The sequence below is a fragment of the Marmota flaviventris genome, chromosome 18 (genome assembly GCF_047511675.1).
Source record: "Marmota flaviventris isolate mMarFla1 chromosome 18, mMarFla1.hap1, whole genome shotgun sequence".
In the NCBI taxonomy this organism is placed as follows: Eukaryota; Metazoa; Chordata; class Mammalia; order Rodentia; family Sciuridae; genus Marmota; species Marmota flaviventris.
Genome location: NC_092515.1, coordinates 6,992,888 through 7,007,377, shown reverse-complemented (window position 1 = coordinate 7,007,377; position 14,490 = coordinate 6,992,888). Strand labels below are relative to the sequence as shown.

General features: G+C 53.4%; 2 protein-coding genes across 2 annotated transcripts; both read right to left on the bottom strand.

Annotated features, from left to right (window-relative positions):
* Nucleotides 1-709: 709 nt before the first annotated feature.
* Nucleotides 710-8,255, bottom strand: LOC114079206 (izumo sperm-oocyte fusion 1). Its single transcript, XM_027920348.2, has 12 exons — nt 8,041-8,255; nt 7,118-7,417; nt 6,690-6,764; nt 6,096-6,182; nt 5,850-5,870; nt 5,460-5,543; nt 5,180-5,280; nt 4,788-4,941; nt 4,357-4,561; nt 4,025-4,111; nt 2,490-2,844; nt 710-928 (listed from the first exon to the last, which is right to left on the bottom strand). The coding sequence occupies exons 2-12, from the start codon at nt 7,350-7,352 to the stop codon at nt 710-712; spliced, it is 1,623 nt and encodes a 540-aa protein (XP_027776149.2). The 5' UTR covers nt 7,353-7,417; nt 8,041-8,255.
* Nucleotides 8,256-10,567: 2,312 nt separating this feature from the next.
* Fut1 (fucosyltransferase 1 (H blood group)) lies at nt 10,568-11,764 on the bottom strand. The gene has a single exon (XM_027920487.2). The coding sequence runs from the start codon at nt 11,703-11,705 to the stop codon at nt 10,569-10,571; it is 1,137 nt and encodes a 378-aa protein (XP_027776288.1). The 5' UTR covers nt 11,706-11,764; the 3' UTR covers nt 10,568.
* Between the last annotated feature and the right edge of the window lie 2,726 nt (nt 11,765-14,490).

Below are 14,490 nucleotides of genomic sequence, written 5' to 3'. Positions count from 1 at the left end.
TTAAAAAATACATTTTTTTAGTTGTTAGTGGACCTTTATTTTATTCATTTATTTATATGTGGTGCTGAGGATTCAACCAAGTAAGTGCCTCACACATGATACGCAAGTGCTCTACCACTAAGCCACAACCCCAGCCCCTCATTTTTTATTTTTGATAGGGTCTTGATAAATTGCTTAAGGCCTTGTTAATTTGGGGAGGCTGGCCTCAAACTTGTGATCCTCTTTCCTCAGACTCCCAAGCTAATGGGATTACAGGTGTGCACCCCCATGCCCCCACTATACCATCACCCTTTACAAATGGGTTCATCCACTCCCCCACCAAGGAAATTCAGGCTTCTCCAGATCAAGACCCCAGACACCAGTCAAGGACATCCCTGCCCCAGCACATACACTCTCCTGTCACTCTCCCTCTAGAAATGGATGCTTGAACAGGGTCTCCTTCCTGCAGTGGACTCTCCTTTGAAAAGACACAGCTTGCCCTCCACTTTCAGTGACAGGACCATGCCCTGTTTGTGCCTCCAGTGTAATCTTGTCAGCCATCTCCCCTCCACCTCCTCCACACTCACCACGCTATTTCCTCCTGTGCAACCTGGCTGCGCTCTTGCCTACCAGAGGACCTGAGGCTACCTCAACCAGAGGAATTCTGAGAACTACAGGTTTATCACTCTCCAATGACGGGGGGGACATAGGGCTCTCAGATGGCAATAACCTAGGCATCCTGATAGCCCTGGAACAGCAGGAAGTAAAGGAGATTGCTGGGGGCCTGAATGAGGCACTGAGTCAACTGATCAAAATCCCCGGTTCCTTGTTCTTGGACACAGGAGGATTCCTGGGATGCATACTCAGGATGAGTATTGGCCACTTTGGCATATTGCAGACGCTGACCAGATATGGTTCTCCTGCTGCTGCCACCAGGGGGCGACTGTGCCTGTGGAGTTAGAAACAGGAGAAGACTGGAAAGACAGTGAGCTGAGATCCTCCAAGAAAGAATTGTCCACCGAAGGGGTGAGGTGGGATCCTACACTGAGCTTTTGGCACATGCTGTTTCCTGTTCCTAAGACAGTCTTCCCACTTATCTCCTACTGATGTTGCCTTTTTCAGCTCAGAACTACTAGGCCATGCATAACAGAGATGACCTTGTCCTCATGGAGATAGAAAAAAAATATCTTGAACAGTCTTCCATAACAGCCCAGGTTGAAGTAGATAAATGAATACAAGAGATAACTGGGCTTTTTCTAGATCCGGAATAGGCAATGACACATAGTAAGTGTCCAATGGAACTGAATTTAATGAGTTAAACCAATGTGTTTCCCACTAAAGATTGTGAGACCTGATGAGGTGGGACTCTCAACTGTTAATAACCCTGCTGTATTTCCCACAATATGTGCTCATTGAACACTTTTGGAGACACAGAGATGATGATTATAATCATATTCATTAATAAGTCCATTATGTGCCAGGTCCTGAAACTTCATCTACAGTTTTGCTTAAATTGTCAGGTAAAGTTGGTTGGGTTGGAGCCCAGGTAATCCCAGCGGCTCAGAAGGCTGAGGAAGAAGGATCACAAGTTCAAAGCAAGCCTCTGCAACTTAGCAAAGCTGTAAGCAACTCAGCAGGAACCTGTCTCTCAATAAATTATTTAAAAAGGGCTGGGAATGTGGCTCAGTGGTTAAGCACCCCCAGGGTTCAATGCACAGTAACAACAACAAAAAAAAAAATCGGGGGTGGGAGTGTTTGAAATCCAAGCCTGAATATGAAGCCAATCAGTTTCATCGCTAGAACACTTTCCCTGTCCACAGCTGACTTAGGAACAGAACAGCAGTTAGAGGACTCCCAGTGCCCTGTCCCGCAGTGCCCATGGCTCTGCCACTCTATGTGGCATGTGCTGTTCCACCCTTGAGGTCACCTCCTGCTTCAGGCCCCATGTAACAAAACCTTCCTTGACCTCTACAAACGCCTCTTCCTCTAGTCCCTTCCTTTCCCCTAAGGCCACCTAATCCAAAGCCTGCTGCCAGAAACACAGGTCCCTCTCCCTCCTAGGCTCTGCCCACATAGGCCCTGACCCTCAAGAAGCGCCTCAGCCTACTTCCCTGAGCTGTCTCCTGCCACACAGACCCACAAGCAGGTGCCACCACACCTCACCAGGCCCAACACCTCAGGCTCAGGCCTACTCAGTTCCTCAGACTCCACCCTGGCCCCGCAGGCCCACCCACAGCTCTGCACAGCCTCCAGGACATTGTCCTGGCCTGTTCCTCATCTCCTAGTTCTCTCCAACTTCGATTTTCCCCTAACACTGGCCGAATCCCTGGGAATTCGCTAGGCTGTGGGAAGAACCCACCGACACCCCGCTGGGGAGCTACCACTGCTTTGGCCACCTACACATTCAGCCTCCTGCAAGGCAGCCTGGAATGCCTCCTAAAGGGCCTGACTCCATCCCGAGACACTCTGGGACACCTCCAACCACTGCCACCAGCCGGGCCATGCCCCACGGGAATCCAAGCACCACTCTGTAGGCCCTGGGAAACCAGCAGGTCCCGCCCAGCGCTCAGATGCTGCAGCCCCGCCTTCTCTTGTAGTTGGCACCTGACGCCAGGCCAGAGCCAAAGATCTTGAGGATCCCTGGGGGCGCTGTGGCGCCGGACATCAATGGGGGCTGCCAGTTCTGGCATCTTCTCGCTGACCCATTGCTGCTCGCCCTCCGGAGTCCCTGTTCCAGAGCCCCCGAAGAGCTGGGAGATGCGTTGGGCGCGGCTCCCCGAGGCTCCCCCCACCGCCTTCAGTGGGCCCACTTGCCACAATTCCACTTCCGGCGGGGTGGGGGCAGCGGCTCGCTGTTGCGGCTCCCTGTGTCAGAAGACAAGACCTGGGAGTCACCCATGAACAGAGGCGCAGGAGAGTCACCCAGAAAGGCAAGCAGACACTGAGATGGGGGCCAAGGAGGAGGGAAGCAGAGACAGAAAAGATAGACCCAGGGAGGACCCAGATGGGTGTGGGTAGAGGTCCAAGAAAAGAGTGAGCTCAAATAAATAAAGGCCAGTTCCATGGAAGCCATTTCCAAAAGGTGAGAAGGGAGAGGAGGAAGGAAGCCAGATCAAAGCCTGCTCTGTGTGGCCCGTCCCAGTGCCTGGGCCCACCTCTCCCACCCTGGGCCCAGGTAAGCTTGCCCCAGGCTCCCTTGCCCATTCAGGACTAAAACCAGAGTCAGGTATCTTGGGGTCCCTCACAAGAAGCAATGCATGGGGCTGGGCCCCAAACAGGAGCAGATGGAAGGCAGGTGGGGCAGGGACAGGTGTCCCACTTGGGTGGCTATGCACTTGACAGGCAGCTCTGGGCCAGAGCAGACCTCACTGGGCAGCTGCTTCCAGGGAGTGAACTGATCCACAGGCCCGCAGGTAGCAGAGCTTCCCAAAGCAGCATTTCTACTCTCCTCTCTTGTTCACCAGATAGCATGGCCATGGATGGGGAAGGCCAAATGCCAGCGCTGGGTGGCTGGGGATGGGGAAGAGGTAAATCTGGAGAGAGAGGTAGGCCCTGGATTCACAGGACTTCGAGTACAGATGTCTGCGACCACTCTGAGTCCCTGGCTCTGAACAAGTTGCCTGTCTGGCGGCGCCCAGGGAGCCTGGCTCTGTTGGCCTCTGTTAGCTCCTGCTTTTGTAAAGCCTTTGCCTCTGCCCCAGCTCCCAGCTCTGGGTTCCGGGACAGGAAAAGGTGAGAGGAAACCTGGCAGGAAGAACGGGGAGGAGATGACCTACCACAAGACTAGGCTGGGGGTTGGGGAGGATCTTGGAAGGGCAGGTCCTGCCCTGTTTCTTGACTGGGGGCTGCCAGTTCTGGCAACTTCTTCTATCACAGTCTGTTGGCCCCTCCAGCGGGACTAAGGGACCCAGGTTCCAGACCCTCCTCCCTGAGGCAAGACCAATTCTCCAGACCTCTCAGGGAACCCAAAGTGTGGATCTGTCCAGAGGAGTGAAACAGATACTTAGATAAGACAAATCTTTATTTCTTCTGCAATTTTGAAGACATTTTCCTTGATATCTTAGAACTTTTACTATCAATGCTGGCCTGTGAGGACTTTGGTTTAGTTTTCTTCCTTTTCCGAGTGACTAGCCTGATAGAGGGTGGGGATTGCAAATAATGGAGTCCTGTTAGATAGGTAGTGGTTGAGAGACACCTGCATTAGCGTCCCCCACCAAATCTGACAGTCATCAAAGTCTGGCTCACCTAAGTAAGCCCCACCAAATTGTAATTCCCCCTACCTTCAAGAAGTCACTCAATGGCTCTGCAAGCTGAGTTTGGACAATATGAAGCCTCACCTCTCCCTCTAAGCTCTGCCTTCCTTCCAGGGTGACTCACCAGAAGATAATGGCTGCTATCAGGATTATAAGTAAGCAGATAAGCAGGCCATAGATGCGCCCTTTCAGCATACTCTTAACCTCCAGGTGCTTGGCAGTCGTGGTCTCCGGTTCTGGGCTCGGGGTTACTTCTTTCTTCCCCTCCTCCGTCTTAGCCGGGGCGAATTCACCCGTTGGCGTCCAGCCCTGCAGGTCACGGGGAAGCACTGACAGAAGAGTGGCAATGAGTGGTCAGGGCAGCGAGTCAGGGCAAGCCTGCCCCAGGATCCAGGCCCTCCAGCAGAAACAAAAGCCAAGGGACCCTGTCCCTGCAGCCAGAAGCCACAGCACAGCTGAGAAGCCATACCTCCATGGCCTGAGGCACACCCTAACCGAAATTTACACCCCCCCATACATGGGACCCAGGGCCAGGAGCTGCACCCCAATACTTACCTGTGACAAGAAAATGAATGATCGTGGAAGGCCTGTTGTAAACAGTGCCCAGCTCACAGCGGTACCTGCCACTATCGTTCACAGACGCGGAGGGCCTATTAAAGACTGGATCCTTCCCTCTGTACAGCTCGGTCTCAGAATCGTTCTCCCAAACCTAGACCCAAGCTCAAGAATATTACAGAGGCCTGGGGAATTTAGGGGTTGGGGGACTCAATGCCGGGAGCAGGAATCCAGGGCATAGATGAAAAGGGCTTGGGGTGCCTGGGAGTCAGGAGGGACCTCACCTAATAGGCCATGAGGGTTGGGTGCAGGCCAGGGCATCCAGGGACCAGGGGGTCATACCCACCTGAGGGACTTGGGGTTTAAGGGTTACAGGAGTTGGAGGGCCCCACCCTGTAAAAGACGTAGTTCGTGAGGCCAACAGCTTCTTTGTGCCAATCGAGAAAACAGTTCAAGTTTAAAGCTTCGTGTTCATGGATCTCCTCAACACGATCTGAGGACAGGGCATGACTGTGAGATGCTTCCTCTGAGGTCATAACCCTCCCCAAACAGTCTCCACTCTGTTTGGGCCAGGCCCTTCCCTGTCTGCCGTCTGCATCCTGAGCTCCCTGGACTGTCCCTCCTGTGGCCCCATCCCTCTCCCACCAACCCCCCAGCGGGTCCAGCTCTCACCCCCACATTCTTCGGTCTTCTTCTTACAAAGTTGAATCTGCTTACTGCAGTAGTCGCACCATATCAAAGACTGAAACATGACGCCTGGAGGGGCAAGGTCAAGGCTGTATTCACCCACTAAGAGGTGGGTCTGAAAGAGAGGGCAAGGCAAAGGGCTGAAGGGCTGGGGCCCTACTGGGCCAGGTTCCTAGGAGATCAACCCTCCAAGGTCAGTTAAGAGTCCAAATGGAGTACACCTGCTACCCGCAAAATCCAAGCTGCAGAAAGATGACTGGAAACCAAGGAAGCTCTCAGATGTTTCGAATGCACATCCAAAAAGGGGAGGGGGGAAGATGGGTATCATGGGCCATGGATGAGGGTAGAAGAATAGCTTCTGCTGTCTGCACTCACCACATTTGTTGGAACAATAATCTGCCTCAGAAGAGAGAAGAAAGAGGAAGGAACAAATCAGACTTTTAAATGGAGGGGAGAGGGAGTTAGGGGACAGCTGAATTGAGGGTTCTTATTTCCCAGAGAAGGACCTGAAAGAAGTCCCCCTGAGGGTTCAGCAGGAGGACAGGATGGGGAAGAGGGACAGTCAGTTTTGGGAAATGGGGGGTAGGGAGGCTAGGGTCCAGGAGCCCTGATTTCTCTCACCTTCTTTTTGAAACATAGAAGCGTGGAATGCAAAGTTTATCTTTTCGAGGCGCAACATCTCTTTCAGGTTCTCAACGCTCTGCTTCCCTGTGGAAAAGGCAGGTTTGGGGAGACTAGGCAGTGGGTTTCTGGTCATGAAGCATGGCACTCCCTCCCCTTTTTTCTTTTGTCAGGGAGTCTCTCTATGTTGCTCAGACTAGTCTGGAACTCCTGGATTCAAATGATCCTCCTACCTTAATCCTCCTGAGCACCAGGTGCTACAGGGAATGTGCCACCTGGAGGGGCATTCCCCTTTTTTACAGAAATCAAGCCCTTCACACAGTTCCAGTCACTGGGCTAAGCAATGCACAGGTATCAATCCATCTAATCCTCCCAGGAGCTGAGGGAGGAGGGCACTGTGATGCTGTCCAGTGTAGAGCTGAGGAAACTGCCCAGTTTCTTGCACAGGGCCACATGGGTAGGAAGTGGCAGAGCCAGAATTTGAACTAGGCAGTTAGCCCCAGAGCCACGCATCACATCCCCAGGGTAGGTATCACTAGCAATGGCTTCCCTGCAAAACCCAGGACCCCCCTTCCCAGCCTTTCAGTCATTAACCTTTTGTTTTACTTTCTGTGATGTTTTTCAGATTCTCCAGGAAACTCGTGATCACCATTTCATATCTTTTCTCACCTATGGGTGGATATAAAACCCGATTCCAGCTTTACTGTCTCATAGTCTTGTCTCCTAGTACAAGCTACAGTACCTATGAGGCTACTGGGCAAGAATAGGACTGATTAAAAGACCATGGACACAGTTGCCTTCAGGGAGTTGTGGTTTCTTTACATAAAATTGCTAGATAAGGGGGAGAGAAACAATATTGGCTAGCTCTGGGAGACCCCTGGAATCTGCATGCAAGCCTTCTGCATTCCTGAACTCAGGATACCCTGACTCAGGCCCTTCACCCCTAGCCCTAGAAATCCTGGACCCAGCCCCTCCTAAGCCAGGGCCCAGGACCCAGGAGTTCAGCTCCACCTTGCCCTCACCAATGGCCCCCATATAGGTTTGCTTAGTATATGGTAGATCCGAGAATCCCTTCACGGTCCGCACTATCATAGCATACGTGCGATTCACTTCATCAGGACCCATGAGTTTAGGCAGGTAATCCGTCTCCAGGGACTTTAGAGCCGCAAGAATACGAGTGTCACATATGACACAGCAGCCCGCTGGAAGCAGGAAGCAGGCCAGTGCAGCCAATGGGAGGGCAAAACACGGCCCCATTGAAGCCAGAGCACTCAGTAGAGAAAATTCCAGGAGGGTCCTCTCACCCCAAACCGCAGCTGATGCTAAATGGAGAGAAACCAAAGCCTATCTTAGGGGACCCACTGAACTCCATGTCTACAGTCTCCCCAATGGGAAAGGAGAAGCTTCAGGAAATCTCCAGATGAAGTTTTATATCCTTCATCCAAAGACTTAAGAAGTGTGAAATTTAATCCCAATTCAGAAAAGCTCAAATTTAGGGGCTCTGCATCCTGAGAGATCTTTAGATAACCAAACTAGAACACTGGACCCCCAACCCATACAGACTCTCCAAGCTGCCAATCCATCGGATCCACAGCTCCCCCATAGTTAATGTGGTCCTGAACTCCCAACCTCAAGCCAATCAACACTCAGACACACCCAAGCCCCCAAACCCTGTTGCACCTCAAGCTGAAAAGTCCATGTCCAGCTTCAATATATCAGACTCTCCCACATGTTCTCAAAACTCCCTCAAGACCAAAGTACACTCCAGATCCCTTACCCTGGGGACCCCACGAATGTATGCAAGACTCCCAGCCACCCTCCTGTCCCTCCTGTCCACCCTTGCCCAAGGCTAAGACCTCTTATTTTCAGGGTGCACCTTCTCAGGAAACGGAGCCCCAAAGCGCCCTAAACGCGAGGCACCCTAACTAACTAGCCCCTCTCCGACCTTGATCCTTGACTTGTGCCCTCAAACCCAGGATTCGCTCAGGATCCCATTCAGACTGTGAGGAACCCGGTGCCGCGTCCTTCTGCCTTAATATTTCCCACGACTGTAACTCAGGTTTTGTGAGGGACAGTTTGGCTGCGTGAAGTCGACAGCTTTCGAAAGGGGTATGTGTCACGGGAGCTCCCGGTTCCACCAGGAACTCCTGCCACGTCCTCTTCCGAGATCCTAATTCCAAAAAAATATTTCCTAGGACTTGGGCCTCCGCGGAGAATCTCAACTCTGCTTCTGATTGGGCTGCAACAAAGGGAGACCCGCCTACCTCTCCATGACGTCACAGGGTGCTCGCCTTACGGAGAAGTTCATTCCAGCATCCCCAGAAGAAAAGTCCGGGGTCCTCTGGCTTTCAGAGCCCAGGACCAGGCTTCTGGCCCTCAGCGTCCTCCCTTCCTTTACCTTGGGGACCAGGATTCTGGCTTGGTGCCTCTGCCAGCCTCGCAGATGCGTTTCTAGCCTAGGACTACCACTCCCAGAAGGCTCTGGGGTCTTTTTCTCTACTGTGACTGGCGCCCCAAGCTTTATGGGAATTGTAGTTCAATAATGATACTCAGCTCACTGGATTTCCACCTTCTTTCCCCCGGTTATGGGGGATGAACGCCCTAATGGGATGGAGGATGGAGGATGGGAGTTCTGGGGGCCACTAACGAGGGTGCTAGAGAAAGGTACGGAGCGCTCAGATACTTGGAATCCCGAAAAGCTTACTCTCCTTCATGATGTAGGGCACTAGGAACACTCACACAATTTCAGTAGCAAAGGGCTGCTAGATCTGAGAAGGTAGCATAACCTAAGATATAATGAATAGTGACAATCTCTGAGCTTCCACTTTCTCTCCAGTGTTTTACACACACACACACACACAGAGAGAGAGAGAGAGAGAGAGAGAGAGAGAGAGAGCCACGAAAGCTGCAGAGACAAGGGCTGTGAATGTGAACTTTTAATTCATACCTCCCACTCTCCTTGTGGCAGCTATGCTGGGAATGGTACCCTGAAGCCCTAAGAAGACCAGAGGCTGGGATTCTTGGAGCGGGATGACAAGATATGGGTGTATATGAGGAACCACTTTCATCACCCAAAAAGCAGCAAGGGCTCCTGAAATGGGTCAAAAGTCTTATACTCTCTGGCTCTTGCTTGGGTTTGACTTGGGACTGGGGTCTACTTATCTCCAGTTCTTTTCATGCTAGACCTACAAAGACAGATTTAGTCGGGCATGGACACACCTGTAATCTCAGCAGCTCAGGAGGTTGAGGCAGGAGGATTGCAAGTTCAAAGCAGGCCTCAGCAACTTATTGAGGTCCTAAACAACTCAGTGAGATCCTGTGTCTAAATAAATGTAAAAAAAAAAGGGGGGGGGGGCTGAGATATGGCCCTCTGAGTTCAATCCCTGGTATCAAAAACAAAAAACAAACAAAAAAGTAATTTAGTGCTTCTGTGATTTCAGGGACAGACAGGGTTAACAAAGAACACAGTATCCCCTGGCTTTCTGCAGACTTGTTGGATTTCAAATATCAAATCCCAGATACTCAGAACCCAGCTAAAGAAGAAGACACTTCCTTGACCTAATCCCAGAGATAATAGATCCAGATCTTGTGTTTGGAAGTTTTGACCTTCCAAATTAGAAGTCTTCCTGGATTGCTAGAAAGTTCTGCTGCAGAAGTTGCCACACTTCCCCAATGGCTATTCCTCTCCACTCTCCCATATCTACTCTAAGAAAAAAAAAAAAAAGGATGAAAAAAATAATCCTTTGAGACTTTCCTCAGGGGCCAATGGTTTGGACAGACTGTGGTCTGGTCACCACGGCCCCAGCATGGGCCACACCTTGGTTCAACTGGGTTCAATCCTCAGTACACACACAAGAAGACACTGGCTCACTAGAGGCAGTCTCCCAGGTCTTGATCTTTCTGGCAGTGGCGGGGTGTTGAGTTTCTGGTAGTTCCTTCATCATATTCTTTGCCATACTTATGTAGAATTCTGGAACCTGTACCCCAGTCCCCACATTGTTCTTCAAAAGCATTAAACCTGGCCCTCCCTAGGAAAACTCCCTTCTGAATCACTCCAGAAACTCTGAAGGAGAGTTAACGAGGGCTTGCTCTAGATCAACCATGAGTTTGTTCCTTCACTGTTTTGAACACCCAGGGCAGAAGTAACACCTCTGCTAGAAAAGACCAGCAGAGTGGACTCTAGAAGGCAGGGTTCCCTGTTCTCAGGGGCAGCCATGCAGAAATACTATAGAAATGATGATCAGGTGGGCACTGTGGCTTCTGGAGCCACCATGAGCTTCACTGGGCATTGCCAGCCATCAGAAAAGATGTTCTGCTGGTTGTAGGTGTTCAGGCAGCTCCAGGAAGACCCTCCCCTACTTCTTTCCACCTCTGGCCAACTAGAATCTCTCTGGCCATGGGCACCACCTGCTCTGGGACCACCCCTGACTTCTCCAGAAGCTGCCAGGCCTCTGGAGACATGTCTGTCTGACTCTAGCCTGATGAGACCAGTCCCAAAAGTCTCCCTGGCTTCCAAGGCCCAGCCCCTGTCTGCACTGGAGACAAGTCTGCATTAATGCCCACCCACTCAGGCAGGAAGGCAGCCTCAGGCTTGAAGACCTTCAGGAACTCTGAGTCTGGCAGAGTGAAGTTGGCAAGGTAGACAGTGTCTCCACCAGCCAGGTAGGCAGCCCAGAAGCCAAAGGTGCCAATGGTCATGATAGTGTGGTTGCACTGAGTGAGCAGGGCAAAGTCCTTCCCTGGTGAGCCCTCCTGCCCATCACCAGCAAAGACCACATCACCCCGAGAGATGTCAATATTTTCCCAGCACCACTTCATGCCATTGCTGGTGACCACAAAGATGGGGGCTTCATGCCGGGCCCGGAACCAGTCCATAGCCTGCTGGAGATAGACACGGTCACCCACCACACCCTTCCAGCGCTGGGGCATCACCTGCAGATAGTCCCCACGGCGCACATGGACACCCACAAAGGTTCGAGGCCGGGCCCCAGTGTGGCCCAGGCGAAACTGACTCAGCAAGTGCTGGGCCTCATCACGAAGATGGTCATGAACGGTGAATTCCCTGCGGATTTGTTCCCGAAGGTGATGGAAAAATGTCCAAGAGCAGGGAAAACCAGACAGCTTCAGAAATGGATCCTTCAAGCAGAAATACTCCTCTGACATCCAGTCATGCAGCTGCAACTTCTGCCAGGGTGTCCGACTGTCTACCTCGGATGTCAGCACGGGTAGTGTGATGCGGAACACTGGGGCCAGGGTGGCATGCATGGCTGGCAAGATGAAGGCACGGCGGCCATTGAGCTGGGCCAGGGCAAGCAGTGTCGCATACTGCCCCATCTGGTTACCCAACCGGCCATCTGGGTGGATAGTCCAGGTTCCTGAGACAGGGTCAGCATTCTGAAGACAAGAGGAGGAGGTGTTTTGGGTGAGCTGTTTATCAGCCAGGCAGATGATGGCCACTGGGGCTCTCAGCACATGGCTGTCTGGACAAAGGACAGACAGGCGGAGGCCATGTTGAAAGAGGTCTTGGTGGAAGTGGAGAAAGGTTATTGCTGAAAGGACACAGACAAGCAGGAAGGCCAGGCAGAGCTGGTGGCGGCTGGGGGCCCACATGGCTGCAGAGGAGGAAAGGTGAATTTAGGTGAATTCCAGGAAGGTCAGGGAGGAGAGGCCTGGGGTGAGGGACTCCTGGTCCCAGACAACGAGGAAGCTAAAAATGTGGGCTTCTGGGTCTTAGGAAGTGGCTGGGCGCTGATCCTAGGTTGGAGTGATGAGAAGCTTGGAATCTCCAGGGGGGATGGTGGGCTCAGCGGTGCACATCTGTAATTCCTGTGCTGGTGACTTGGGAGGCTGAAGCAGGAGGATGCCAATTACCAGGCCAGCCTCAGCAACTTAAGGAGACCCTGCTTCAAAAATAAATAAATAAATACAATAAAAAGGGGCTGGGGATCACAAACTCCCTTCTCAGATGTAGCAGTCTTTGAAGGGTCCACTCCACCTCTGAGGTGATGGGAAGCGACAGTTGGAATGGAACACGAGTGGCTGGAGGTGTGGACTGAGAGAGAGAGAGATCTTAGTGCCTGTAGAAGCAGGTGAGGAGGAGACTCCTGGGATCTCGGTGGTGAGAGGTCGGGGATGGCCTCCCGGTCCGAAGGAGGAGCGGCTTGAAGGCCGGGGTTTCTGGGGCTCCCGCATCCGCCCTGTCCACTAACCTGAGGTCCTCGCAGTGGCCGGTCTACCGATGGCTCCGCGTGGCCGCAGCGCGCAGTCCAAAACATGCAGCCCTCATTCCACCTCCCCGCGACCCTCCCCTCCAAGCCGCCTCCCGGGACAGGCCGCGAGGCTGGGGTGGGGAGAAAGGAGAGGAGCGAGTTTCTAAGGCTCGAAGCCTCCGCCCTCCCTCCGGAGCCGGGCAGGTAGCAGGCGGGAGGAGCCCCGCCCCTTACCTGGCGCGGGTCCTGGGCGCGGCGGGCTCGGGAGGTGCCCGGGCCCCTCCTCTTACCAGGCGAGGTGAGCGCCGCGCCCCAGCCCCTGGCTCGCGGCTTTCTGCCGGAGCCCGGGCAACAGCCGCATCTTGCGTGAACTGGATCCCTGCCTCTAAGCGGGACCCGGGAGTTCCAGTCCGGCGAGCTCCCAACCGTGCCGGGGCTTACGGTCTGCTTCCAGCGCGGCGAGCACCGAGCGCGGCCACGCCCCAGCCGCTGTGCAGGGCCCGCACACCTGGTCCCGTCGGGTGGGACATCCTCCGCCCCTGCCGCGCCCTCCCTAAGGGATGGAGAACCTGTTTGCCCAGCAGCCGCCGGAGCGCAAGAGAATGCAAAGCCTCTGCCCGCCCTTCCAGCCCTGGAGTGAGGGCCTCCCGCCAGAAGCTGACTCGAGCCTTCCACGGTTCTCCATTCCGATTCACCCCCCGCCCCCGCCCCAGTTCCTCCTTTGGAGGAGTTCAGGGCCTGGCGATCAACTGCTGCTTTCTAGACGGGTTTTCCGCGAAGGCAACCTTTCCTGCAAACTGAAAATCCAGGGACAAGAGGGCTCGTCTCCCTGGCCTCCAACCCAGGGTCTGCACCTGGCGCCAGGGACAAAGGCTCTGAGCTCCTGCCCACCAGAACCCGTTTCTTGTTTCTGTTGTCCAAGGTCGATCCAAGGCCCCACTGCCCTGGCCCTGAGCACCCAGACCCTTGTCATTACACATAAAGCCTGTTCAAAGACACAGGCGTTTGACTTGACTCACCAGAGATTTGACTATTATTTCTTAAAACTGAAGACTCCCAGGCCCTCCTCCCTCCAACCCAGGAATCCAGCCCCTGCACTTTAGGGGTCCCAGGAAGTTACTCAACCCCTCTGGATCTCACTTCTCCCTCCAGGGCCTGGTTAGCAGGGTCGGATTCTCACCATCCCCTCCCCCAGTCTATTTTGGTAGCACCTGTCTGGGCCCAGAGTAGCTGCTCTGGTGAAAGAAACACCAGGATTGCATCAGGACAGGCCACTGAGCAGGGGTTGAAGAGGGTGAAATTGATCCATGGCCTGGAGTGAGGTTTCCAAGCCAGGACACCTGCTAGGGACACTTCTTTCACGTGGTCTCAGCTTCCTGATGGTTAAGGAAAGGGTCAGACCCCTCAATACCCAGAAACCTAGAAATTGGAAAGGGATATAAATTTCATGCGTGCACCACCACCAACAACAAAAGTCTACATTGAAAGTCAGGAAAGCAGTTTCCAGGATCTGTACCCCACTTCCCTCAGACCCAGGGTCCGGACCCCAGGCCTCCTCCCTCAGACCCAAGGGTCCAGGCTCCAGTCCTCCACCCTCAGACCCAGAGGTCAAGGCCCCAGAACTCACCCTTCAGATCCAGGGGACCTGGCCTCAAGCCTCCTCCCTCGCACAGGGGTCCAATTCCCAGACCTCCTCCCTCAGACCCAGAAGTTTGAGCACAAGGATCCTCCTTCCCAAAAACCAGGAATCTTAGCCCTTGGCTCCTTTCAACTAGTCCCAGTTGATCAGGTCTTCATCTTCCTCAGCCCCCAGACCCAGGGGTCCAGGCCCCCAGCTCAAAGGACCCCCCCCATCATTGCATCATCCATCTAGACTGCCCTGGCCACGGTGGAATTCTGGCTTCTGCCAAATGGGTCAAATATCATGTGTCGGAGTGGGGAGGGCAAGAGGGCGGGTCTGTCTGGGTATAAATTCTGGAGCTTCTGCATCCATCCCAAGAGTCCTGGGTGTCCTGTCAGCTGGGGATCCACAGGTAGGAGGACTCAAGCTCCTGGATGATCTGAGCCACAGCCGATCTGCTGTCCCGGACAAGCACAGCTGGAATTGATTCAGGACTGCTCACCTCCTCGGACCCCATACTCCAGACCCCGCACTCTGGACCCCGCCTGAGGACAAAGACATGTTG